The sequence below is a fragment of the Anas platyrhynchos genome, chromosome 2, assembly GCF_047663525.1.
Source record: "Anas platyrhynchos isolate ZD024472 breed Pekin duck chromosome 2, IASCAAS_PekinDuck_T2T, whole genome shotgun sequence".
Taxonomy (NCBI): domain Eukaryota; kingdom Metazoa; phylum Chordata; class Aves; order Anseriformes; family Anatidae; genus Anas; species Anas platyrhynchos.
In genome coordinates, this window is record NC_092588.1 from 104,728,971 (window position 1) to 104,756,680 (window position 27,710).

General features: G+C 38.2%; 1 protein-coding gene across 4 annotated transcripts in view; it reads left to right on the forward strand.

Moving 5' to 3' along the window:
• Nucleotides 1-26,785, forward strand: part of RAMP3 (receptor activity modifying protein 3) — a 53,174-nt gene extending 26,389 nt beyond the window's left edge. For 2 of the 4 annotated variants that reach the window (XM_027451300.3, XM_038175008.2), the window contains exon 4: nucleotides 25,192-26,785. In XM_027451300.3, coding sequence (XP_027307101.1) covers nucleotides 25,192-25,447 — 256 coding nt within the window. In that variant the 3' untranslated portion in view covers nucleotides 25,448-26,785. Of the gene's footprint in view, nucleotides 1-4,182; nucleotides 4,305-6,595; nucleotides 6,737-25,191 lie in introns of those variants that run through there. The other 2 variants (XM_038175009.2, XM_038175010.2) reach the window with 2 other exon arrangements.
• The last annotated feature ends 925 nt before the right edge of the window (nucleotides 26,786-27,710 follow it).

Genomic DNA, 27,710 nt, shown 5'->3' on the forward strand with positions numbered 1-27,710 from the left:
TCATGTCTATGACCCAGAGAGACCCTCAGTTTTGCTGAGATATGGCATAGCTTTATGACACCTGGAAGATGTTACAATTCTGATTTTTCTAAAGTTTTAAATTTGAGTCCTTAGCACAAGATGAGAGGGAAAAATTTGTCTCTAGCTACATGTCCAAAGCTGACAGATTGCAAGTAAATGTGTATCTGACGGAATTTTATGCTTTGGCATGAGCATGGTCTGAGGTCCATCCCCACCCTGATCAATTGTTTTCTTTTCAATACAGCTTCAGTGTAGTTTTCTGAGAACCCTTTACATCAAAAATGAATTGCATAAACAGAAGCAATAGGCTTCATTCCCACTGAAATTTTCTAAGAAGATCCACCCATGTTCTGTACAGATGTTTAAGATTTGAAAAAGGAAAAAATATGTATATGACTAGAGCCAAATTTGATCTAATCTTCTGAAAAAATAATCCTAAAGCTGTTGCTCAATTTTAAAGTTAATATAAATTTTGCCTATTCAAGTTTGACCTAACTAAGCTAATTATAGAAGTGACTAGTTTGCAAAGAAACATGGTCAAACATTAAAAGAAAGCCAGCTGACATTAATATCAATGGGAAAACAAACTGTAGAAGGAAACAAGATGATATTCTATGCCCACAGTTCCTAAATCTTTGAGCTAATAACTTCTCTTGACTGAAGTGGGGCAAATGCCCTCCAAACTGAGACATTTTCTTGGCCAGTTGTGAAAGTTTTCTTCATCTTTCCTACTGACTGCTGCAAGAAGTCTCATCCAGATGATGACTGGTGATCACATCCAGCTGCTCATGTCAAAAAATCTCTAAAAGGGGAATATGATGTGAAAATCTTAGAAAATCAGTGGATTTGTTTTGCAGCTAAGGTGAGGGACTGATTCAAGTGAGCTAATTATGTTTCACAATAACGTATCTCATACTTAGAAATTGGATACCTTAGGCTCATTCTTTTCAACATCATCAGAGAAACATAAATTCTGGATTTCTGCATTTGTATTTCTCACATAAAAGATGGAAAAGAACAAAAATGATTGGTAAAGCAAGAGTATACTGTAAGTAAAGACCAACTTGTTGAAACACTGAGTGCATGTCTCTAGTGTGAGTGATGGCTCTTGCTCCAGTATAGACCTGGTCACCTACATAACTACATCTAACACTAGCAGGGCACCCCTGAATGAGAAGAGCCAGTTATTAGGAAACACTGGCTGTGGGGCCCTGAGGTGGAAGTGAGGCTTGCTGGAGCTGAACCTTTGAACATCCAGCACGTGTGTGATTTTAGAACCAGAATAGTACTGATTTGAAAGGAGTATCATTCTTCCTCAGTTGTGATGCTTAGGGCTACGTGTGCGTTTTTGTGTGAGGATTTATATCTCAGTAGACTCATTAATACAGTGGTTATGGTTTATTTTAGACAAATTCATGCTAAAATGTTGCAAATCACAGATGTGCTTGCACAGCAAGAGTTCACTTATTGTTGCCGAGTCCCTGGATCATCTTCTGCAATGTTTTTGAGTAATATTCTATATGTCTGAAAAGAATTCTCTTATTTCTCTGAAGATTTATCGGGAAGAGAACCAAAATTCCTTATTTAGCCTGCTGTAGCACTTCCCAGTTTTGTCATCCCAGATTTCATAGAAGAAAATACTCTTCATCAGCTTAGTGTTTCTGTTAGTGAAGGTTAAAGAAGCCTGCAGTTTATGTGACCTCTTATTATATGTAGTTTATTCACCTTTAAATGTTTGGTGCTCTGGTATAGAACAGAGTGTTATGACACAGTACTATTTTCTTTTTTAACAGGGTCTTCCTTCAGGCTTCCGCTATAGACATAGCTGCTGCTTTTTTTTTTTTTGTGCTCTCAGTGAAATGCAGATAATAATGATATTTCATCTGTTCTTCCTGTGTATTTCTTTTTTGTCTCTTTAGATATCAAAGCTTAAAATATTTTTATATGAAAAAATCCTTCTAAAACCTCCTAGGTCATGGCAGCAGAGGCAAAACCAGGCTGGTAGTAATTGCCCCCAGTAACCTTAACCTTTTATGTTCCTTCTGGGACTCATGCCTTTCTTACCAAAAGCAAAGAAAGCAGTTTATGAACTATAGGTTCAGGAACATTAAGGTTGGAAAAGACCTCCAAGATCCTCTGGTCCAACCATCCCCCTACTACCAATGTCACCCACTAAACCATGTCCCTAAGTACCACATGCAACCTTTCCTTAAACACCCCCAGGGATGGTGACTCCACCACTTCCCTGGCCACTGCCTGACTACTCTTTCTGAGAACTGTTTCCTAATTTCTAACCTGAACCTCTCCTGGCACAACTTGAGGCCATTCCCTCTAGTCCTATCACTAGTTACCCCCAGCTCCCCACAACTTCCCCAACTTCCTTTCAGGTAGTTGTAGAGAGCAATAAGGTCTCCCCTGAGCCTCCTCTTCTCCAGACTAAACAACCCCAGTTCCCTCAGCCGCTCCTCACAAGACTTGTGTTTCAGGCCCTTCACCAGCTTCATAGCCCTTCTCTGGACGTGCTCCAGGGCTTTGATGTCCTTCTTGTAGTGAGGGGCCCAAAACTGAACAGAGCACTTGAGGTGCGGCCTCACCAGAGCAGAGTACTGGGGGACGATCACCTCCATGGTCCTGCTGACTACACTATTCCTGACACAAGCCAGGATGCCATTGGCCTTCTTGGCCGCCTGGGCACGCAAGGCCACATACAAATTAGTTAGGTGCTAACAAGTAAAATAATGGGAAGGGCTATCACATCCGAGCAGTTGTGTTGCTATCTTGCTGGTAGCTGACAATTTTTCATTGCAAAAATAGTAATCTATTATTTAAAAATGGGAAATAAACCCTACAGTTTATAAAATCTCAGTACACTACCAGATGCATGTCTGTGCTGAAAATGTGTGTGTTCACCTGCTCAGCTCAGTTTGATCAGCTCTAAATGTGAAGGTAATGCAAAGGCACAGCTTTTCCCTGAATGAGGTTATATTAGAACATCTTTAAGAGGAACTGCATTTCAGGTGAATCTCCATTACTTCCATATAAAAGATATTTGCTTTGTTTGTATTGTTTAGATGAGTATATCCTGATGAATGTAAATAAAGTGGTTTGTTTGAATTCAGAGACCAGGATTCCTTATTAGGCAAGAATGTTTATTACTGCATAACTGCTTTCCTCCTGACAGATGCAGTGGCTGAAACATGGTTTCTTAACACAGTTATGTATTTATTCCTTCACTACATAGGAGAGGGAAAGACTGTTCATGCAAGTCATGGCTGTGAAAATTAATCTAGGTTTGATAATTCCAGATGACAGTTTTTTTCTCTCTTTAGTGTAAAGTTATGGCAATGTGCTCCTATATCAGTCTGCTGTGGCCACCTTCACCACCAAGGTGATGAAGAGCACCTTCATCACCAAGATGATGAAGAGCATTCAAAAACATCAACTTTTTAATAAACTATTCTAAGTATGACTTCTGACTTTTAAGAATTTATTAAAGAAACTGGCATTTATGAATGCTGTGAAAACCTTGCAGATGGTTTTGCTTATAAATCCAAAGCCATGGCTGGTCTGCAGCATACTGTAGAAATATCAATAAAATGATAGAATCTGTTTGGAAAAGGCCATCATGATCATCAGATTAAACCTTCAACCGATCCCCATCACTAACATACACACATCTTTTAAATACCTCCAGATATGGGGACTCCACCGATTCCCTGGGCAACCCATTCCAACACTTGCCCACCCCCTCCGTGAAGAAGTTCCTCCTAATTTAAACCTCTGGTGCAATTTGAGACTATATTACACACTAGCAAAGTGTTATTTTCATCTGATGTGATTACTTGGGTTTTCCAGTTCTGGACACTGAAAATCTTACTTTTTGGAAAGAAAACCTCTCTTAGAAGAGCTTTTTTGAAACAGGTGAATGGGTTGAATGAAAAAGTATAAGGACAAATTGACCAGTTGTTTAGGAGGCTGCACAAACTTCCAAGAGTTCAGATTTGATGAACCCAAATAATCTTATTTGTTACACATATACCACAATATATGTTACAATTGTAGTCTACAAAAGCTTCAGTTCAAGGATACCAATACTGAGGAATGGGTAAAAGAGAAAATTTTTATTTTTGTATAAAAGAGAATTTTTTTTTTTCCATCTAGGATAACTGTTTCTTTCTTGTTAAATCAATGGAGACTCTAGGTCTGCAACTGAGATAATTATGATGACTATCATACCAAAGTAGTGTGCTTTTGCTGCCCATTCTCCATCTCTATCAAGGCTGGTAAGAGCTGAGACCTTCCTGTTCATCATTTTACAGAGACTTTTGCAAATCTTTGTGAAAAGTTTAACAACCTATTAAGAAAAGAGAGGGATATTCTGAACCTGCTACTATGTACAGAAAAAAAAATAAAATTAATTACCAATAGTTGCAAACTCATCAATTTTTAATATCAGATTTCAAGTTTTCAGTTTCAGTTTTTCAAGTGCTTTTTTCAATGTTTTGACATTGGTTACGTTTATTTGCCATGACTCAGTGTTTTAAAAAAGAGAGTGAAATCTGGCACTTGTCATTTACCAAAAGGTCACCAGTATAAATATTGGTAATTTCTTCTTATAGTTAGCAAGGCTGCTGTGACTTAAATTGATCTGATGATATAATTCTGTGATTCTATACTTGTCCTACCTTGTGCATGCAAGTTACCAGCTTGCATTAGTCAGATGCATCCACTGTGGCACAGATCAATTTGAGTCACAGTAGCCTTGCTAAAATATTGTAACTGATGGTCTTAACTTCACCACTGTTAAAAACTCTGTCAGAACAATGCTTACTTTACCAAATCATTTAACAAATATTTTAATGTATAAGAATATAATGATCCTAATGATTAAAGTCACTTGTAAGAAATTAGCAATTTAGAAGTGATGTTGGAAACCAATCCCCACTTATATGTAAATCTTATGATTGTCAGCTGGTATGTCCTTTCAACATCGTTCAAGCTGTATTTGAATTTTATTGTGACAAGATCATAGAATCATAGAATAGTTTGGGTTGGAAGGGACCTTAAAAATCATCTAATTCCAACCCCCTACCATGTGCAGGGACACCTCTCACTAGACCAGGTTGCTCAAAGCTCCATCCAGCCTGGCCTTACACACTTCCAGGGATGGGGCATCCACAACCTCTCTGGGCAACCCATGCCAGTTTCACCACCCTCAGTAAAGATTTTGCTCCTAATATCTAATCCATATCTACCCTCTTTTAGTTTAAAACTGTTACCTCTTGTCCTATTACTGTAGTCCCTGCTAAAAAGTTGCTCTGCATCTTTTTTATAAGTCCCCTTTAAAGCACTCGAAGGCTGCAATAAGGTCTCCCCAGAGACTTCTCTTCTTTAGGCTAAACAACTCCAACTCCCTCAGCCTGTCTTTTTAGGAGAGGTGCTCCAGCTCTTTAATAATCTTTATGGCCCTCCTCTAGACCCATTCAAACAGGTCCATATCTTTCTTATGCTGTGGGCCCCGGAACTGAATTCAGTACTCCCAGTGGGGTCTCAAAAGGGCAGAGCAGAAGGGGAGAATAACCTTCCTTGATCTGATAGATACATATATATATATGTATATTATGTATATATGCATTATATATATTATATATATATATAATGCATATATACATATTATATATATATATACATATATATACTATTTTTTTTTCTGTGCATCCCAGGATAAGACTGGCATTCTGGGCTGCAAGCTCATGTTCATTTTTTTGTCCACTGATAGCCCTGAGTTCTTCTCCACAGGGTTGCTCTCAATCCACTCGTTGCCCAGCCTATATTCATGTTTGGAATTACCTGACCCAGGTTCAGGACTTTGCACTTGGCCTTGTTGAACTTCATTTGGTTCATATGGGACAGCTTCTTCAGGCTGTCAAAATCCTTCTGGATGACATCCCTTCACTCTGTCATGTTGACAGCACCACTCAGCTTGGTTTCATCTGCAAATTTATGTGGGTGCACTCAATTCCACTGCCCATGTCATCTACAAAGATGTTGAATAATACAGGTCCCAGTAGAGACCCTTGAGGCACACCCGTCATCCCTTGTTTCTACCTGGACATCAAGATGTCGTCCACAGAATTTTGAATGTGAACATCCAGCCAATTTCTTATCCACTGAGCGGTCCATCCATCAAATCCATGTCACTCCATTTTGTAGACAAGGATGTTGTGTGGGACAGTATCAAAAGCCTTACACATATCCAGATAGATAGCAAAAATGTTGAATACCTCTACCTTTTCCGTGTCAATTGTAGACAGTAATCAGTAACAGAAAACAATCCCCATGAATCTTATTATTAAAGATAACATTTCAATATAAGCAATTTGTAAAAATTTTGTCTAAAGTTATTTGGTGGTAAAATAATGTGGCATAACCGATAGACTGGTATCAGTTATTCAATACAAATTAATTCACAGTATGTTTTTAGAGGCAACAAATATGCAAAAGAAGATAAATATGTTATGAAAATGAATACTCAATTACAAACATTTATGGTTCTTCTGTTTTGTTTTGCAAGACAGTTTCTACATGCTTGTTTTTCAAATGGATCCACCATGAATAATAGCAATAAGATTAACTCGTCAGAGGCAAAATTTGGATTTTCTTGCTTCAAGCTAGATGTATTAGTCGTGTGGTAATCCGTTGACAGCACAACGAGGTATGAATTAACAGTATCCATTTATTCTGTATTCAGGGTCTTGTTTCAATTACAGAATTTTATTATATAATGATACTTAAAATAATAATAATAATAAAAAAAGTATTGTACATGGTTAATTGACAAGGTTCTGCCTTTTCTGTTCACCCTTGCAAATGGTATATAATTCAATGTTGGAAAGTAGTTCCAAGACAAGAAATGCTGTGTTCTGCACTCTTAAAGAGATCACTCACCTTTTCCAGCCTATTGAATAATTTGCAAAGGGCAAATAAATGTGTTACTATCTCCATTGATTATCTTGATGGCAATGTATAAAATGACTATAGTCACTAGGAAAAATGATACCCAAGAGATACAGCAGCTTTGTAAAACTGAGGATTTTCTTATATGGTAATAGCTGAATATATAAGGTATGGAAAGAACAAAAGTTTCCAAGGCATGGTGGGTAGGTGAACAATTAAAGGCACCATTCTTTTCAGCTTTCAAGAAAACAATGTTTTACATTTCTCTGGGGTATACAGATCTCCTTCACACATTTCACTGACTGCTGAGGTTGCCCATTTCATATTAAAGTGATTATCATTTCATAACATAGACATGTTTTAAGAAGAAGAAATGTTAAAACAAACATTTTGGTAACATGGATAAGAGAGAAAGATATAAGAAACTTTTTCTTGGATTTGGAATAAATCAGAATGAGGAAGGGTGAGGAAAACTGAAAGAAAGAAATCCACCTTCAATGGTGTACAGACTACACCTTCAAAACTCATGGGAAAATATAATCATGTACTTGAATAATTGTTAAGCAGGACTTTTCTATACACAGCTTAATCTTTATGCTATCATTTTCATTCCTTTCTAATGGCGTTACTGTTCCTCTAATTCTGTGGTTAATTTTTCATCAGTTTTGGTCTTGTTTGTGAACTGTCCATGGGCAGATAGCAATTTAAATAAAATGTTTGTTACTCAAACCTGAAAGTGAAACCACTTTTTCATTAATTTGTTACATAGTAGCAGTAACGCTACTCTACTAAGAATAGTAGATCTGAAGTTCAATTTTAAGATCTTAGTTGCCTGACTTTTAACTCTATTATTTAAGGTACGATTTGAGCAGAAAAAAACTGGCACTCTCCTCCCAAAACAAATGCACTTTGTAATTAAAGGAATTTTATCTGTATGTATAAAACCCATAAGTTTTTCTTAAAAATCTGAAAAAATCTATATTCTTATAGTGCTCAAAAATCAAGTAAGGAGGGGTATAGAAATTGTGATGGAAAGTTCTGATCAGAAGCAGATTATTCTTGTATTTAGTTTATTTTTCACCATACACACATGCAGCAATGGGTATTTCCTAGAGTCTTAGGCCTGGTTGAGCTGTGATTTTTGTTCTACAGCTGGATATAATCAAATGTTTCTCTCCCCTGATTCCACTTTAAGATATCATACTCTGAAGTTATAAAAGGCGTGTGCTACTTTGGACTATGTGAAATCTAATAACAGCTTCTACTCAGCAGATGACACTTTAACAATGGAATCTGAAGCAGTTGTTTGTAAATGAAAGCTGAAATGAATGTGGAGGGCTCCCATGCCTTTTGTTCCTTTTTTCCCTGTATTTTTTTTTCTTTTGGTCAGAAAAATGACTAAATTCACAGGTGCTTTTTTGAATATCTGTCTGGAGGGCCAGCTGTGTAGTGCTGATCTGGATTAGAGCCATATTTTTCTACTTCTAAGTCAGTTTCATTCATGTACATGGGAAGAAAAGCCTAGAGCTGTTGCAATGATATGAGGAGTGTGCTGAGAATTACTAGCTCAGAGCAATACTACCGGGCAATACTACCAGGGAACTGGCTCTTTCCTCATGACTTTGGCTCCTCCACAAATGTTGGAGGACTGTATTGAACCTGATCAAGTGTTCATTTTGTAAACATTGGTAGAATACTCATTATAGTATGATTGCTGGAGTTGGAACATTTTGAGAAGAGTGGTGTAAAATAAGCTGTTATTTTCAGCAGTTTTATGAAATGAATTATCAAAGTGACTGATGTGTTTGGGAGAAAGCAGAATTGCATCAGCAAATGTCTGATGCTAGGGACTTAGCTGCATACCTGTATGCAGTTAGTGCATTTGCACTCAGGTTGATTGGAGGGATAATTGTGCAAACAAATGGTGACTGATCATAATATCTCAGGAAAGGAGGTAATCTTGGGTAGATACAAGGAAAGCATATTGTTTGGATGGTTCTCTGTCATTGATGGTGGCATATTTGAGCATAATTCTTGAATAACTTGCTTTTTGATGACTCTCTTGATTCAGGTGTGGGATTCATCTATCCAGTGTACTAGTTGTCCTAGACTTACTTCCTAGCTAATAAAAGCATAAGGAAGACATCTTAAAAGAGATCATATACATCATGCCCTACAGTTATTCCACTGTCTCCACTGACTATAAGGGCATCCCACTTCATAAGTGTGTGGAAGTTTTGAAATCTAACCTGACAAAAAATAGTGTGAATGTGTCTTCAAGTGGTGTTAGTAGCTTGGATCATGGCCGTTGTCAAGTTAGCAAGATCTTTTTCTCCTTCATTTTATTTTCTTTTTCTTTCCTTCTGATGAGTAAAATTGTATAATATTTGCTTTTAAGCAAGTTTCAGTGTGGGACCAGCGGAGAAGATGAGCCCACTGCTTCTCGGGGTTCTCATTGCCTTCATGCTTGGGCTTTTGAAGGATACACACTAGAAAACAATAATGATGTTCTTAGTGAGACTGAAGGGGGAGGCAAAGCTGGTGGGAAAGAAGAAATTATTGGTCTTTATCTGCTTTTGCCTTTACCTTGACATATGAAATAATCTGAGTTGTATCGAGAAATAGCTGTTTGTAACAGAGAAAAAGCAGATGAGGCAGCAGAGAATGTGCATCTGTGATTTTTGGCACTGAGAAGTATCTATTAGATGGTCTGATTACCTGGATCTGAATTCTGGTGTACTCGTTCCCTTGACAGGTTCTAATACAAGGATTAAAATTTTAGATGTAAAATTTTAAATACTGATGAGCATAGTGACACAAAAACATGATTGAAATTCTTTCCTATGAGGGTGGTGAGGCACTGGAACAGCTTGCCCAGAGAAGCTGTGGATGCCCCATCCCTGGAAGTGTTCAGGGCCAGGTTGGATGGGGCTTTGAGCAACCTGGTCTAGTGGGAAGTGTCAATGCCCTTGTCAGGAAGGTTGGAATTAAATGGTCTTTAAACTCCTTTCCAACCCAAACCATTCTGTGATTCTATAATTCAAAGATGTATTTGAATACCTGTGCCAGAAACACGTCATCTCCTTTCATGAGAAACCCAAGAAGGTGAAAGGATTTAAGTAGTTAACCAAGGTGACAATAGTTTTGAAACTTAATCTTTGAAACTTGGTTTTAAAGTTTTCATTTAATTTACAGAAGCACAAGCTTGAACTGTTTGATTCCAAGGGGTAAATATGCAGTGTTTCATGCTACTTGTAGTGAACTGACATTGTTTGACATGTATGTTTGTGGTCCAGGAAGCAGTACAAGTTTATATGACCAGGGTGTTCCCTAGCACATTATCTGGCCAATTGTATTCTTACATAAAGGATATTTTAGTTGTGCTAGTTGGAATTGTCACCCATTAATCCTGTTAATTTCAGAACTATACCTCACTTCTTTCTTTTCTTTCCTCCCTTTTCTGGTTTTCGTACTTTACATATGGGTGTGTCTTGTGGATATATGTTTTTGGAAAGTTAAAAAAAAATATCTAAAGAAAATGCTCTGAATTAAGATACTACTTTGTGGGGAAAAATTATATTGAAGATATCATGTTTTTACATGAAAAGTGTTTGCAAAGTTTGCACCAGACAATAAGAGGGTGAGACACTAAGAAATAGTGAACAAGATATTTGATGAGCACTGAAAACACAGGCAGGCATCAAGTCTTGATATTTTTGGTATCTGTCCAAAAGGCATAAGTTAGAGATCAGTGTAAGGGACTAGTCATACTGAAGTAGACGCTCAGCATTTCATGGGTCTTGAAAAGCAAACTAAAAAGAGAAGACAAAGAGTCACTAAAAAAAAAAAATATATATCTTTGGAAATAAACTCTGTGTGGGTCTATAAAGATTCTGATGTTTACTTTTATCTGGTTAGCATGTCAACGTTGCAGGTGTACATGTGTTAGCAGATCATCTGAGCAAAAAAGCTGTTTTCTACTAGCAGGCTATTCATCTTTCTGAAGGAGGTATTGTTCCTTGGCAGAAGAACTTTTCTGCTGGGTTTGTCCAGCAGCAGATAACACAGTTTTGTCTCTCTGAATTCTGTGGTTGGAGACCGTTAGTGGCAGAAGAGGTGTCTGCAGCAGTTCAGTTCCCTGTAACTTGTTCTATGTACTCATTGCAATCCCCATTCATTAGGGATGTGTCTATAAAAATTGTAGCATTTGATACCTTGAATTGAGTAAGAATTCAAAGTAATGTCCTTACTGCTAAACTGTAAATGTATTGTTTGCATGTACTGAAGATATTTTCCATGGGTAAAATTTTCCCATTGTAGAGACAGCAAAAAACAGAAGTTTTTTTTCTTTTTCTAAAAACAGAAGTTTTTAGAGAGAACTGTCCTTAAGTAATACTTCTTTTTCTCAAAACCATGCTATGTCACAGAGGTTTGGAAGTGCTCAGTACTTTTACAGAATGTAGGATTTAAATGCGTTCAGAGTCAGAGAGATTAAGCTTCAAAGTAATACTCTAATATGAATTACACAGATTTTGGGGGAAAGTTTTTTCTTCTTTTCTTAAAGAAGAATCAGTGCTGAACAGCATTGAATTGTTCAGTATAGTACTCTCATATCAAGATAACCGTCCTCACTTAGGATGTTTAATACAATTAATTTATCTGAGCCATTCAGCTACCTAGTGCTTGTGTACAATTTCTCCTTTCCAATATGATTTTGTATGAAGCTGGAGTTTTGTTCTCTACTGACTGTTAGCAAGTGAATACCAGTTTATGCAAGGAAAGTCCACAGCTACCTGTTTTGGCTTTTTTTTTTTTTTTTTTTTTTAAATCTTGGCAGCTGCATATGGGAGCTAGAAGATAAAGATAATGATGACCGGGAAACCAGGAAATAAGTGATTATAAGAGTTTATCTGTGGTTGTGGTAGGGGTTTTTAAAGATGCAATGTCACCATTTGACTTATAAACTTTATGCAACCAAGGTTTTCCACATACAGGAAGGGTTTTGCTCAGTCAGAATACTCTGGGAAGGAAGACATATATTTTGTAACAGTATGAACTCAAATACAGCTTTCATGAACATTGTTCAGTGTCCTTTCAGTTTTGTTTTCTCTGACCCTTCTTACTTGAAGATATCAAGCACCCTTCCTTCTGTTGTTAGCTTTCATTTACATTCAGCTTTGTTTTTCTTGAAAGACTGGGGGAGCAGTAGCAGTCTTGGAACAATGAAGCTCAGTAATCTTGTACAAATGTTGACATGACATTCCTTATTCCTTAGATTCTGTGATACTATTTTGAATATAAATGGGATGGGACTTGATCAACAAGGGCAAATACCAGTTGTCTAGATGATGTGAATCTTGTTATTTTTAATTTCCAAGTAGTGCCAAAAACACGACTCACTTTGCAGAAACATAAAAATACATTTACTAATAAGAATGGATGTTCCCTATTGGCTACTGTTCTGCAAATGATCTATTTATTCAAATGAGATCAAACAGGTTTTCATCTCATCCATATGAGTCATTGCTTTTGGAGTAAACTAGGAAACTATGTTTTCTTAGAGAAGTAAAAGGAGCCTCACAGTGGATGTGTCCACCTAGAAGCTTCATCGCCAGATGGGATGTAATGTCAGCTCAACTGACTTCATTTAAACCACAGTCTTTATTTGCAAACAAGCAGCCTCAGGTCTTAGTCACTGATGGATCTCCTTCTTTTATGTATGTCCTGAGAAAAATGATCAGGTGTAACTTTGTACTTTGCTTTCTGTCTATGAGTTCACCATGGACAGCATTTTCCTTTCCTATACATATCAGTCAGACACAGAGGAAAGAACGGAAAGAAGTTCGCTTGCTGTAGCGAGGTGGGGGTTGGCCTGTTCTCCCATGTGCCTGGTGACAGGACGAGGGGGAATGGGCTAAAGTTACGCCAGGGGAGTTTTAGGTTAGATGTTAGGAAGAATTTCTTTACTGAAAGGGTTGTTAGGCACTGGAACGGGCTGCCCAGGGAGGTGGTGGAGTCACCATCCCTGGAAGTCTTCAAAAGACGTTTAGATGTAGAACTTAGGGATATGGTTTAGTGGGTACTGTTAGTGTTAGGTTAGAGGTTGGACTCGATGATCTTGAGGTCTCTTCCAACCTAGAGATTCTGTGATTCTGTGATTCTGTGACATCCTTCCTTTCCCCTCTGTCAGATTGTAGCAGACCTGGTGCTCTGTTACTTGAGTAATTGCAAAGACTGAAGACTGAACTTTTCTACAGCTCCACTTCCTCTGAAAAACATGCCACTTTCTGGCAACTGCCTGGTTTCTTGAGAAATTAAGTCGCATGTAGTCATGTTCTGTGTGTGTCAGTGTGCCAGTCCCTCTTAGTAGCTGTTGAGCCCCTTAGCTGACTTTAACAACATTTGGAAGAGAAAAGGTAAGCTTAAGACATGAAGTTCCTACAAGTTTCACAAAAGTGGGCAGCTACATAAAAGAGTTTGCTTTCACTGAGGGAAGGGTTGTAGGAGGAGCTTAATTAGTGGGAATTTCACAAGGAGAGAGTCGTTTAGTACCCCAGTTGCTGTTGTAGGAGAATAATCAAAATTTGTTTTTCATTAGGCAGGAACCAGAAACCTTGACCCCTTGGGCCTTCATAGTTTCATTACTTACCTTTTAAAAGTGGCAATAAATAATGGTGTCTTCATCATGCATCTTGTCTGCAGTGGTGAGTCTCCCAAATTAGTATCAACTATACTATATTGAAACTATATAGAAAACCTGTCCCGTCATATTGAAATCTTAAAATGGACTTCAAAATTGAGTGGAAGATGAATATTCCTTTTTTTTTTTTTTTTTCCTCATGGAGTATAGATGCAGATTTACCGGCAAGGATAGAGTATTTGGTATTTAGCCCCTCAAATGCACAGTCTGTCACGGGCTTGTGTTCTTGCACCTCATGGGAAGTCATTGCTTCTCCCTTGTTGTTGTGGTTCCGCTCGAGTGGGCAGCCGAGCTCCACCACAGCCGCTCTCTCACTCCCCCTCCTCAAAGAGGAATGGGGAGAAAATATGTGAAAAGGGCTCAAGGGTTGAGATAAGGGCAAGAAAATCACGCAATAAGTATTGTAACGGGCAAAACAGACTCAGCATAAGGAGATAGTAAGATTTATTGCTCATTCCTAACAAGCTAGAGAAGTGAGAAACAAAGGAAAGAAACCAAAAGCACCTCCCCCCCCATCCACCCTCTTCCACCTCCTCCCCCCGAGCGGCGCAGGGGAACGGGGGAATGGGGGTTATGGTCAGTCTACAGCACTTCTTCTCTGCCGCTCCTTCTCGGTCACTCTCATCCCCTGTGCTGTGGGGTCCCACCCACGGGATGCAGTCCTTGATGAACTGATCCGGCATGGGCTTCCCACAGGCAGCAGCTCTTCCAGAACTGCTCCAGATATGGGTCTGTACCATGGGGTCCATCCCTCAGGAGCAAACTGCTCCAACCTGGCTCCCCTACAGGCAGCAGCTCCTGCCAGGTCACCTGCTCCTGCGTGGTCTCCTCTCCACGGGCTACAGGTCCGGCCCGGAATCTGCTCCGGCAGGGGTCTTCCACAGGCGGCAGCCTCCATCGGTGCAGGGCCACCTGCTCCACCGTGGTCTCCTCCACGGGCTGCTGCGTGGAACCCTGCTCCACCGTGGTACTCCATGGGCTGCAGGGGGACATCCTGCTTCACCATGGTCCTCACCACAGGCTGCAGGGGAATTCTGCTCTGGCGCCTGGAGCACCTCTCCCCCTCCTTCTACACTGACCTTGGCACCTGCAAGGCTGTTCCTCACTCCTATCACTCTCCCACCTGCTGTGTGGCGCAGCGTTTTTTTCCCTGTCTTAAATATGCTCTCACAGAGGCGCAAAACAACATCGCTTATTTACTCAGATCTGGAAAAGAATGGGGCCCTTCCCAAACATGGGGCAGCTTCTAGATCTTTCTCACAGAAACCACCCCTATGGCTCCCTGCTACCAAAACCTTGCCACGTAAACCCACTACACTTGTCTGTGTCAGAGTGTTATTTTCTGTGAGGAAATAACTAGTAACAGGATCTCCATTTCTGCCATGAACTACTTTGTTGCAGGCAAATTATGGATCTGTATTACAGTTGAGTTTTGTCATCTATAACACAAAGGGAACATTTGCTTCCTCTGTAAATAAATGAGTGAAAGGTATTAGATGAAACAGAAATTATTAGTCATACTATTTTTTTTTTCATATAACCATTAATAAAAAATAGAAACCATGTAAATGTTTGGATGTTTCAGTGCAAAAGTCGGTGTCTGAGATAGCAGTCTTACATGTTTTGTTGTTGTTTTTTTTTTTTTTTTTTTTTTTTGTGTCACAATCCCATTTTTAGAAACCAGTTGATTTATTTTAGTTAGCATTTCATAACTGCTCTCTGACTTCGAAACCAAAACTATACAGCCATCCAAAATGGTCTTATTTGCTTACTCATTTTTTCAGTACTATCTGGTCTCTTGCTATCACTACAGGGATGCTTACTTGTGTGGCTTTTTGAATGAAGAAATTGTGAAGTGATGCTGAAACTATGCCATATTTTTTTTTGGCTGCTTTATAGCAGAAAATATAAAGGGATGGCTTTCTTTTCTTTGCTTAACCCATTACCTACAGTTGAAGCAGCACTGCAAACAGAATTGAGAATGAGAAACATATACAGCTACTGTATATGTAAATTTTATAAATATGTAAATGTTAACACTTACATGGCAATCTGGTACAGGGATTGTTGTTATGTACTTGGGAAGTTTTTGGACTTCTAAACTGAGTGCAACCATTTGCATATGGCTCATATGGTCCCTATTAAGGTAGTCATTAGAGACTGCATTGTCTCTTGTGCACAGTATTTTTGTGAGGTTAGACAATACTACTTTAGTTTCATTTTACAGAGGGACAAAGAAGGAGCGGAGATGTATAACTGAAGAGTCCATGCAGACTGCAGCACCTCCCTTTCTTGAGTGTCTGCAGGGCAAGCTACCACGGTTCCTTGTGGTGCTCCGGCATAGTGCTGCATGGTGCAGTGGCTCAGAAGCTGATTCCTGAAAAGTATAGATCACAGTGCTGGAGTGGGAGGAGTACAACAGAGCACAGAAAACTTGTTACCTCTGCAAAGTTAAACCACCCTTGCTTTTTGGTAATATGACCTGAATTCCCAAATAATTTTGGAATGATTGTAGCTGCAGTTCAGGTACAGACACTTTAGTAGCACCAAGAGAAGAGGGAAAAAACAGGACTTGCATATACTTCATAGGGAATTAATGTGTATCAAGTCATCTGTTTACTGCAGAATAACACAGAATTTCAGGGGCTTTTAGTGACTATAGGGATTTCAACAGTGCTAAAAATCTGTCTTTAAACAACTTACTGTAGTTCCCGTAATGGCTCATGTCCCTCCAGATACAGACTACATGCTTTAACTCTGCTCACAACATAAAATGAATAAAAAATGACCCTTCCTTTCCCTCTTGCTGTTCCCTCTGTTTTCCATCAAATGTCAGTGTTACTACAGTATCTGCTGGTGTTGCATCAGGGCACAGAACAGGTATCAGACTTCCTAAAATAGTACTGGACCCAGACTTTAATCCTGTTTGAATGTTACTTGTTAAGTTAATTCTGAATTGAGTTAGCATGGCTGCTGCTGCAAATCTGAGGACATCTGTTTACTGAGGAGCTTATTAGCAAACAGATTTGGTATGTCTCCAGAGTTTACACAGAAATGAGCTGCTAGTTGTAACTAGGTTTTTATCAGCTGCTCTATCACCAAAGTTGTAATTTAACTTTATAAACTGAACAGTGGTTTAAAATCAGTGACAATCACAAATGATCCTATTCTTGCAGTAACATACAATTCTAAGCCAGAAATGTAGTGTACAGTGTGCATGTCAATATATTAACATTAACATTAACATTAACATTAACATTAATATTAACATTAACATTAACATTAATATTAATATTAATATTAATATTAATAGCAGCTTAATATCTGTTGTGTTGAACTGGTGAAGGGATTTGCCTCAACTTGGCAAATTCCAATAGTACCAATGTTCACCACAGTGATAACTGCCCTTAATGTTTGCAAAAATCAAGAAGCATTTCTTCCAACACAATGTGGTAGAAGATTGTTTAGCTTTCCATGGACCCTGAAGTTCAGTTGTATGTATACGTGTATAAATGTATACATGCATAAAATCTCATTGCCAGCAGAATTTTGTTGTAATGGACATGAAAAGTATACATTTTTTATGTTCCTCCTGTAAATATTGAGCACACTAAAATATTGTGTATTTGTTCATTGCTACATACATATTTCCTCTGAAAGCTAGCTCTAGAAGGATTTATTTGGAGTAGTTCTGCCTTCTTCATTTTAGTCCTTGTCCCTGAAGAGTTCATGATTAAATAATGTGTTCTGACATAACTCGTTGCTCATGGAATAGGATAGTAAATAAAGGTTTTGACAAACTGCGTTAAAGCCATAGTTCTTGAGCCAGATCACTGCATAGAGCAGAGTGACACTGCAATGTTGTAATAATTTCTAAGGATCAAACCAAACTCTTTATCTGGAAGGATACAATACACAAATAAATCTTTGCAAGCCAGTTTGCAAAGTGTTTCGGTGTTTGAATCCCATGATGCCAATTCCACGTGCTGCTCTTGAATCCTACATTTTCCATTGCCCTGCCCAGTGCCTTCCCTTTATCTCTGTTTCTTTCTCTGCCACAGAGGTAGGAATTCATGAGGTGACTGACAGCATCTGAGAACCAGTGTGGAATCTTCAGTATATTAAGTACATCTTTATTCACACACTGTCAGTGATGGCGATGGCTACTTGGGTAGTGAGTGCATTTAAGATGTTGGCTACATATGGTTAAGTTTTTGCAGGATTGGGATTTCCATCCACCTAGTGTTTTGAATTTGCCTAATACACAGGAGTTATGGGACTGTCTTCTGTTGCCATTGTATAACGTTGGTTTCAGGGAACGTTCCCCCTCTAAACTGGTATTCCCCCCAAATGGATTGTGTTTACAAGTAAGTAATTATTAAAATATAGCTCAGAAGTGGTGGAAGGCGAAGTCCACTTCCTAGTAGTAGCTTCTGCTTTGGTAAAATTCCAGTGCTACTAAATCTCTGATTTTTATAGGGTAGTACCTGGTGTCAGGCTATATTTCCCTCCCTGTTCTAGAATTGCTTAATATGGTAGCTTCTATTGCCTATTGGAGATTAGTATTATGTATATAAACTACTGTTTCAATCTACAGTTACTCTTTACATTTATCTTTTCTTGCTATACTTTTAGGAAATTAACAAACTTTTAATAATAGTTATGTATTTGGGGGTTTTCTGTTAGATTTATTCATCCACTTTTCATTTTTCTGGCCAGCTGTTGATTTCAAGCCAAGAACAGAGATCTGTAATTATTTGAAAGGACATCATGTATTTATTATTTTCAAGCCAAGTGAGTAAATCTGTCCATTAATCAGTGGCATGAGTATAAACCATACTTTATGATGTTGTCATTAAACCAGCAAATTTTTTTTCCACATTCATTTCCTTCCTTACATTTTGTGGTGTACTATTTTCTGTTGGCTGAATTCAGTACTAGAAATGCACAACAGCAAATCTGATTAGGAAGTTCAAGTGTTTCTGTGAGTACACTCCTCTTGGCAGACATCTTAGTAAGGGAATGGTGAGATGCAGTAACAAATCTATTTGACATGTTAAATGAAAAAAGCTCAGAAGCATTCTACCATATTTGTAGGTTCATAGCTGATAATACTAAGGCTTTCTTTTAAATGTAATGGTGAAACCTCAGCAGATAATTATCTTAAGGTTTAGAATATTATTTGAAATTCATCCAGACAGTTACACCCTTAAATTACGTACAAGATAATGGGGGGAGGGGGGGGGGAAGGAAGGGTGGTAGTGTTGTTTAGTATTTTCTGCCTCCACTTCAACTCGAAATGCTGTAAGAAGAGCCTTTCTCATTACATGTTATTTATAATTATTATTTCAGCATTTCTCATTCCAGTCTGGATGGAGGTTATGACAAGGCTGATCATTCAGTCTGAACTGTAATGAAGCATGTGATTATGTCTAAGGAAATTTCTTGGTTGAATCTTTAAAAAAATAAGATGCTTAAAGCATCTTTATTTACTGAAATGTGCCACATAATTAGTAGTACCCTGGAACAGTGATTCTAAATTCTTAATCAGGATTGTGGAGTAGCAGAAATGAGCACCCCTGAAGTATTTATTGCCTGATTTATGCCAAGACTTATTTATGCTACATAAAATTTCCCCCTATTTTCAGAATACTCATTAGATGCAAAATAACAAAAAATAACTCGTATTGTGTGTACCTGTCTGTTTGACAGCAAGACCTTTCCATCATTGTATTGTATCACTAATAATGCAGATGATTTGTGTAAAAGAGGATAGTGGTAACTGTGATGCTTCTTGTTTGTTTGTTTTTCTTAATTCCTGATCCATCTCATTAAGCAATAGCAAAACATTCCTGTCTGCATGTGTGCAGAGAGTCTCGGGGGTGGTCTGTCTGTGAGTGCTGGATAGAGGGCATTCTCTTACTAGAACTGCCAGTGGTCTACTGCCAGTGGCCTTCAAAAATCCTTGTTTTGAATAACATGTTATATGGTATTCTGCGTTATAAGAACTGTTCTGGATTATTTGAAAGAACAGTTTTTCACTGGAAAGTGCTTATTTGTGGAAGCTCTTAATGAAACAATCTATTTGGTTTCTTGGCCTCATTGTTAATAGAAATTTGGAGGACGAAGTTGTATTTTGTGTGTGTGTGTGTGTGTGTTTGTAAAAAAATCATCTCTGTAGTTTTTCTGTGCAGGGAGCTTGAGGAAAAAGGAGAAAGAATTCACCATTTTCCTCCCTAGGGATGTGGGAAAATGTGGATAAGATTCGAACCCTCCACTTCTGGTGCAGTTTCCTGCATGGTAGGTGACTACATACTGTGAGATGGGCAAGATGAGATACATCCAGATGTCTATTTAAATAATGTGAATGGGTGACTCATGAAACACTGTCCCATTCCCATTAAGGCACATGTGTGCATTAGAATGCTTGATTAAAAAAAAAAAAATTAAAAAAAAAAATGTCCCATTGTCCAGGTTCTTGGTTCTAATTATATATATATATATATTTATCAACAGTCCTGGCTATTGGGGGAGGTCCCAGTTGACTGGTGGCTAGCAAACGTGACGCCCATCTACAAGAAGGGCCGGAGGGCAGACCCGGGGAACTATAAGCTTGTCAGTTTGACCTCAGTGCCAGGGAAGCTCATGGAGCAGATCCTCTTGAGAGTCATCACGCAGCACTTGCAGGGCAAGCAGGCGATCAGGCCCAGTCAGCATGGGTTTATGGAAGGCAGATCCTGCTTGACGAACCTGATCTCCTTCTATGACAAGTGACGTGCTGGGTGGACGAGGGAAAGGCTGTGGATGTGGTCTACCTTGACTTCAGCAAGGCTTTTGACACCGTCTCCCACAGCATTCTCCTCAAGAAACTGGCTGCTCTTGGCTTGGACTGGTGCACGCTTCGTTGGGTTAGAAACTGGCTGGATAGCCGAGCCCAAAGAGTCGTGGTAAATGGAGTCAAGTCCAGTTGGAGGCCGGTCACTAGTGGCATTCCCCAGGGCTCGGTGCTGGGGCCGGTCCTCTTTAACATCTTCATCGATGATCTGGATGAGGGCATTGAGTGCACCCTCAGTAAGTTTGCACATGACACCAAATGAGGTGCATGTGTCAATCTGCTCGAGGGTAGGAAGTCTCTGCAGGAGGATCTGGACAGGCTGGACCGATGGGCTAAGGCCAACTGTATGAAGTTCAACAAGGCCAAGTGCCAGATCCTGCACCTGGGGTGCAATAACCCCAAGCAGAGCTACAGGCTGGGAGATGAGTGGTTGGAGAGCTGCCAGGCAGAGAAGGACCTGGGAGTGATGGTTGATAGTCGGCTGAATATGAGCCAGCAGTGTGCTCAGGTGGTCAAGAAGGCCAACGGCATCCTGGCTTGCATAAGAAGCAGTGTGACCAGCAGGGCTAGGGAAGTGATCGTCCCCCTGTACTCGGCTCTGGTGAGGCCGCACCTCGAGTACTGTGTTCAGTTTTGGGCCCCTCGCTACAAGAAGGACATTGAGGTGCTTGAGCGGGTCCATAGAAGGGCGACGAAGCTGGTGAGGGGCCTGGAGAACAAGTCCTATGAGGAGCGGCTGAAGGAGCTGGGCTTGTTCAGCCTGGAGAAGAGGAGGCTCAGGGGCGACCTTATTGCTCTCTACAGGTACCTCAAAGGAGGCTGTAGCGAGGTGGGGGTTGGCCTGTTCTCCCATGTGCCTGGTGACAGGACAAGGGGGAATAGGCTTAAGTTGTGCCAGGGGAGTTTTAGGTTGGATGTTAGGAAGAACTTCTTTACCGAAAGGGCATTGGAACAGGCTGCCCAGGGAAGTGGTGGAGTCACCATCCCTGGAGGTCTTTAAAAGATGTTTAGATGTAGAGCTTAGGGATATAGTTTAGCGGGGACTGTTAGTGTTAGGTCAGAGGTTGGACTCGATGATCTTGAGGTCTCTTCCAACATAGAAAATTCTGTGATTCTGTGATTTATATATCTTGGTTATTTATAAAATATAAACATATATATATATTTACAAAAAACTAACCATGTGATTTTTACTATCTGTTTAAGTGGAAACGTAAAGTACTGGGGAAAAAGTATTTGAACTCTGAAAATTATAGTATTTTTCTAGAATACTTTAAATATTTTAGACAGTTGTTTTACAGCTCAGAGAGAGCTTCAAAGAGCATTTAAGTGTGTGTGTTTTTTTTTTTTTTTAGTTCTTTGAAAGTGAGTATTTTAAATAATATACATTATGAACAAGTAGTTGGTTCCTTAATAAAATTTATAGTGATTCTCCTGAGCATACCAGTGGAAATCATATCTTTATATGAATCACAGTGCACAGACTATGCTTAGTTTTTGTTCTTCAGTAGCGGCCTAGTAAACTGAGCTGAAACTCATGGCTATATTCATTTTTCAACCCACTACTCACAAAGCTTGTGATATGGCTCCCAGTGAATATACCTTTTCTGAGTATTAACTCAGAGGGTTAATTTTCTGAGGGTCTTTGTAGCTAGCCTGAAAGAGATGAAAATGTGGCTCAGCTCAGAGAATAATAGCCTTCCCACACATCTTTATAATCTGAGATGTGAAGTATTGGAGCTTGTACTACTGTACTGCTTTCCAATTACTTGTTCTGGGAATAAGTAGAAAATTGCATTTTTCTTTTCCTTTCACAAGGTGTGTAATTTTTATGTATTTGTTTTGAAGTACCTCCAGTCAGGCCAGAATTTCATTGTGATAGGCATTTTTTGTTTTTTTACAGAAAGAATGGTTTTCCTACTCTAGCCTTTACAATTTGAATAAAGGGAATTACATAAAGCATAAGACAATGAAGCATAAGAAAATAAAATTTGCATTAAATATTTATTAAACAAACAAAAAAACACTTGCAAACTAATTGATCAGCTACAAAATGCCCATGCTATTGTAATTAGAGTTCAGTTGCTCCCTTATAAAGCAGCTGTTACACAGTACCATGCAGAGATTTTTTTTGTTAAAATGTGAGCTTTCTATTGTAGTGTATAAGCTCTAAATTGCTAAATTGCACCAACATTTGAGTGAATTGAGCTTTACTATCAGACACATAGTTCTCAAATAGCTGAATTTTTGTCTTATTCACATTCTACAATTGAAAGGAAAAAGAGTTACAATGCAGGTAAACTTTTTATTTTAAGAGAGAGTATTAAGAGAAAGTTGTGAGGAATTCAAACTATTAAGATAATGTTTATATTCTATTTTGTCTCTTAGGGAATCATTGCTTCAATATAATATAACTCCCAAATTATTTTTATCTGGCCTTTTGGCATCACTTAAGCAGATTTTTCTGGCTATGTTTGGGCTTGAAGTGCAAAATCAGTGGGAAATATAATTGATTACACCATCTAACATTTAAGAAAAACAAACCAAAAAAAAAAAAAAAAAAAAAAAAAAAGCAAACAAAGAATTTGTGGAAGAGTAGTGAACTTCCTACACCACTTTATGACCATCCAGGAAAAAAAAAAAAAAAAGAAAAAAAAAAAAGCATCATGAAATCTTGGTTTAGGGTCCATTTCTGTGAAGTCTGCAAGTTACCTGGATTTGTTGTTTTTGTTACTCTACACAAGCAGACAGGCAAACTGAGGTGGCTGTGGCAGCAAGGAGCTGGAGCAGTTTTGGTGGAACAGGCTTGCTTGCAAGTGCATGGCACAGAACAGGGCTGGAACAGAGCCTAGTGCTCTCTGGAGCCCTGCCAGGTGTCTGTGCTAGACAGAACATTGACCTGTCTGGGCAACTCGATGCTAGCTCTGCCATGTCGACATTGTAGTCCGTCAATCCTCATAGACATGCCCTTAAATGTATTTTATTTCAGGTCCTCTGGGACTGTCTCTTCCATATTCAGCTAGACATCTTTAGATTCTAATTTAGTCCAAGAACAAAGAGAATGGATGCAATGGGGTCACATGGAAGAATGGCACTAATAAAATAACAAACAGCTAATATTTGTGTTTTATTTTTAGCTTATTTCCTGTTTTTCTTTTTGGCTGTGGCTGCTGACCTTGTCACAAAAGCTTCCGTTCTAGTTGCTTTGCTTAAAAATATACATACACTGTGCATGTATGCATCTGCGTGACAGAGCATCAAGTTGTGGACTTGTGAGACTATACCAGTATAAACTCAAACTCCACAAGAATGAAAATGGGGCTGCAGAAGAAACTTCCTGTGAGGCCTCTTTTCCTTCTTGTAGAATGTTACTGTGCAGCCTGTATTCCCATTTTGTGCTCTTGTAGCAGGGGCAGGCAGACCCCTTTCTCCTTAGAGACTGGCATCTTCAGTCTTACCCAGACACTGAATATCTCTCCTCCACTACTTCATAGCAAAGGATCGAGTCAACATCTGTCCCCAGTGATACTTGATGTAAGAAAGAGTAATTCATCAAGAGTTACCTTATTTAAGCATACTAAAAGAGAGGGTAGGGCTTTCAAATAATAATACAGAATGCTATCCCTTGAGGTATCATGTGGTTTCTTGTTCTTTCCTTTCTATTTTTTCTTTCCCTTTGAAGTGAGTTTACTGAGTCACATAAGACTGAAAGATATATATAAAATTATTTCTTCCCCTATTCATGTACTGACCAGAAGCTCTTCATCTTCTTAATTTCTGATCTCTTCCCCCATACTCCATTTGCTTCCTGATTTTTATATTTTTTTTGGCTTACAATAACATGACAAAACCCATTCAATTACTCGTTTGGGCTAATTGTTTGTTATTATTATTATTTTTTTTACTAAGAGGGGGAGCCATTTCTCATAAATATGAGTAATCCCTCTAAAAGTAAGTTTCAACACATGCTGTGTTGAAAAAAAAAAAGTAATTACAAGGGGTTCCCAATCTTTCATGAGTATTGAGAACATACATAAAGAGAAATGATTTTTTTTTTTTCCTGTTGGGCGTTTGCTGGAGTTGAGAAGGTTGTCAAAGATAAAGGTTGTCAAAATCTGACTTTTTTGTGTGTTTATTTTCCCATTGTCTTCTTGCTGCCTTGGGGTGCAACAGAACTGAAATTATTACACAGTAATGTATGCTGTGGCTAAATTCCAACATCATATCATCATTGTTGCCACAAACTCATGTCCAGTGATAGATGACGCACAAATTATGCATATTTTGCTCAAAAAGTCCTGTTCATGCCACATTTGTGTGCATGTTTTTTAATGATACTGTAGATGTTTCTGTTGAGGGGTTCTAATTCTGCAGTGCTTAAATGACTTTAGGAGGTCCAGCTGTAGTAACTGTACCCAAAAGACAGGGTTTTGATCACTGTCTATCCAGAAGCTAAGTATTTCATATGAAATCTCTTGGTTGTATGAGTACAAGTTAGTCAGTTCTCCCTCTGGCTCATTATGTTGTGTTTGATACCCACAGTCTCCATTAAAGTTACTTCAGCAGAATATCTACCTGGTAGACCCAACCTTACAGATTGCACTCATTTTTGGTTTCTGTAAATATAATATACATATGTGTTCTATTTAAATTTCTCTTCATTTTCTTCTTCTCCTAGGTATTACGATATCTTTACGCAGTGCACAGAACATGAAGCCTTCTACGCAAGTTGCTTTTGGCCAAACCCCCTTGTAGAGGGCTTTATCACTAGAATTCATAAACAATTCTTTTTAAACTGTACTTCAGAAGATGTTCTCTGGGAAGATCCGCCAGATGAAATTCTCATAACTCTGATCTTGATCCCAGTCATGTTAACATGTGCCATGATAACACTGGTAGTATGGTGCAGTAAGAGAAGTGATATCCTGGCATAAGTTGTTCCCTTGGGCTTTCTTTTTCCCATTTCCTTCTTCCAAAAAAAACCAAAAAAACAACAACAAACCACAACCAAAAAACAACAAACAAACAAACAAACAAAAAGCTAAGAAAGGAGGACAGAAAGACAAACTCAACATAAAGATTTCAGATCTGCAAAAATGGAACCTGCGCGATGCTGAGATAGAGGCAGTGCTTCTGTAAACTACTACTTCTGCCAAAAATAGTGCTTCTGAGCTTGGCCATTGGTGTTGCTGGTGCAAAGCTCTCTACTACCATCAGGTGTCATCATCTTGGAATTCACAGGCAATTCTCAGAAACAGGGGAGTCTCCAAGCAAATGGACCCCTTAGCTGCAAGAGAGAAAAAGTTACTTTCCCATGGGTAAACCTGTTTTGTAAACTAAGTTTTTCAAAACTGTATGTAAGTGTATGTACACACAGTATGACATTAACTATTGGGGAGGTGATATTTCTTGAGTTTTCATTCAGGACACCTGAGGTTTTCATCTGTGAACTTTGCGATTTGGATGGAAGATCATGAGCAAAGGAACTGAATGTGGATATGTAAACAAGTGGCAACTTTTCTAGAAGATAGTTACAAACATCATTATCAAGAACTGGAAATATTGTATTGGCAAATGGAATAATTTATGTGTCCAGTGACTATTCACACAGGAGAAAAGTCATGCCACATTATAAAATAACTTAGAAAATGCCTTTGAGCATAGTTAGTTGGAATTCTATGGCTTACAAACTCTGGGAAGGATACAGTTCTTACTTACAGAAAAACTGCAAGAGGATATTTGTTGGTTGTAAATGCACTAAGGAAGACACTTTGATATACCAGACTCTTTATTTTTCACTTTTATAATTCTTATTCGTGATGACTTGTGTTCACTTAAATTCCCTGTTCTCACTTCAGTTTGTGGAAGTGACATCCTACAAATAAACACAAAGGTGTGATGTTTATTGAGGTGCCTTTCAGAGGATGATTTTGTACATAAAGCAATTTTCATCCCATGAAGAGTGTGGAAATTGAAGTATGAACATCAAAAGAAGTATTAACATAGCTTGGAATAGACATAGGAGCAAAGAGAAGAAAAATCCACTAAAAAGTCTTATTATATAAAGCTATTCCTATGTAACAATTTAAATAAACATGGCCAAAATAATAATAATAATAATAAAAATCTGTGTTTGTATTATAAATCTTTCTTCTCTGTCATTTCAAGAATGGCTTCCGAAAGCTCTTCTGTTATAAGTGACCCAAATCTGTTACAAGTAACTGTTTTCCTATACCTGATACAGATAAATAAAATATAGTTTGAATGGAAAAGTAATGGTCTTTTATATCTACTCTAGTTAGATTTTCTCCTTTAAGATTCTGGCCTGGTGTCTGAAGTCTGTCTGTATGTGGAGTGTTTTCCAGGTCTGAATCAAATTAGAAGCGCTCCCATTATAGAATTGTGTAGATACATAAAGGACACCTGTAGCTGTATTGTTTTGTTTTCACATCCTTTCACAAGAGTTGAGTTGAACATGCTGGGTTGTTTTTCCATTACCCTATGTGGTAGAATGATTCATTTCATAAGGTGTTTCCTGTGTATTTTTCCTTTTTTTTTTTTTTTTTTTTTTTTTCATTCTCTGGAACCTAATAGAAAATTGCTATTTGTAAAAGAAGAGCAAAATATATACTAAAGATTTTCTTTTACTTTTCAACTTAACTATTGTTTTCCGTATTAAAAAGTTCTTGTCCTCCAAAACCAGTGGTGAACAAAAGAAAATAAACAAACAAACAAAAAACAAAACAAAACAACAAACAAAAAAACAAAACACACAAAAAACACAAACATTCATTTGAACCAAAAGACTCATCAACCATTTTGTGTGGCCAGAACCAAATAATTTTATTTGTGCTTTCATGGAGTTTCATTTAACTCATTTCATTTTAAATCTAAATAAGTTTAAAAGCAAAACAGTTATTTGGAAACATATAGTAAAAATTCTTACTTTTTCATAAACATGTTTATTTCAATATGATTGCCTTATTTCATGCAAGTTCTTGTCCAGTTCTGGCTCATTTGAAACCACGTTCAACTAATCAGCTAGTCACCTGATAGGTATGAACCAGTCTAATTCAGTATAAAACAGATGGACCTAGGAAATAATTGGAGTACTGTCACATTGATGACATCTTACTGCTAAATATATCTTTAAACAAATGCTACGTTTAAATGGATTTTGTTTAATTTTAAAATAAA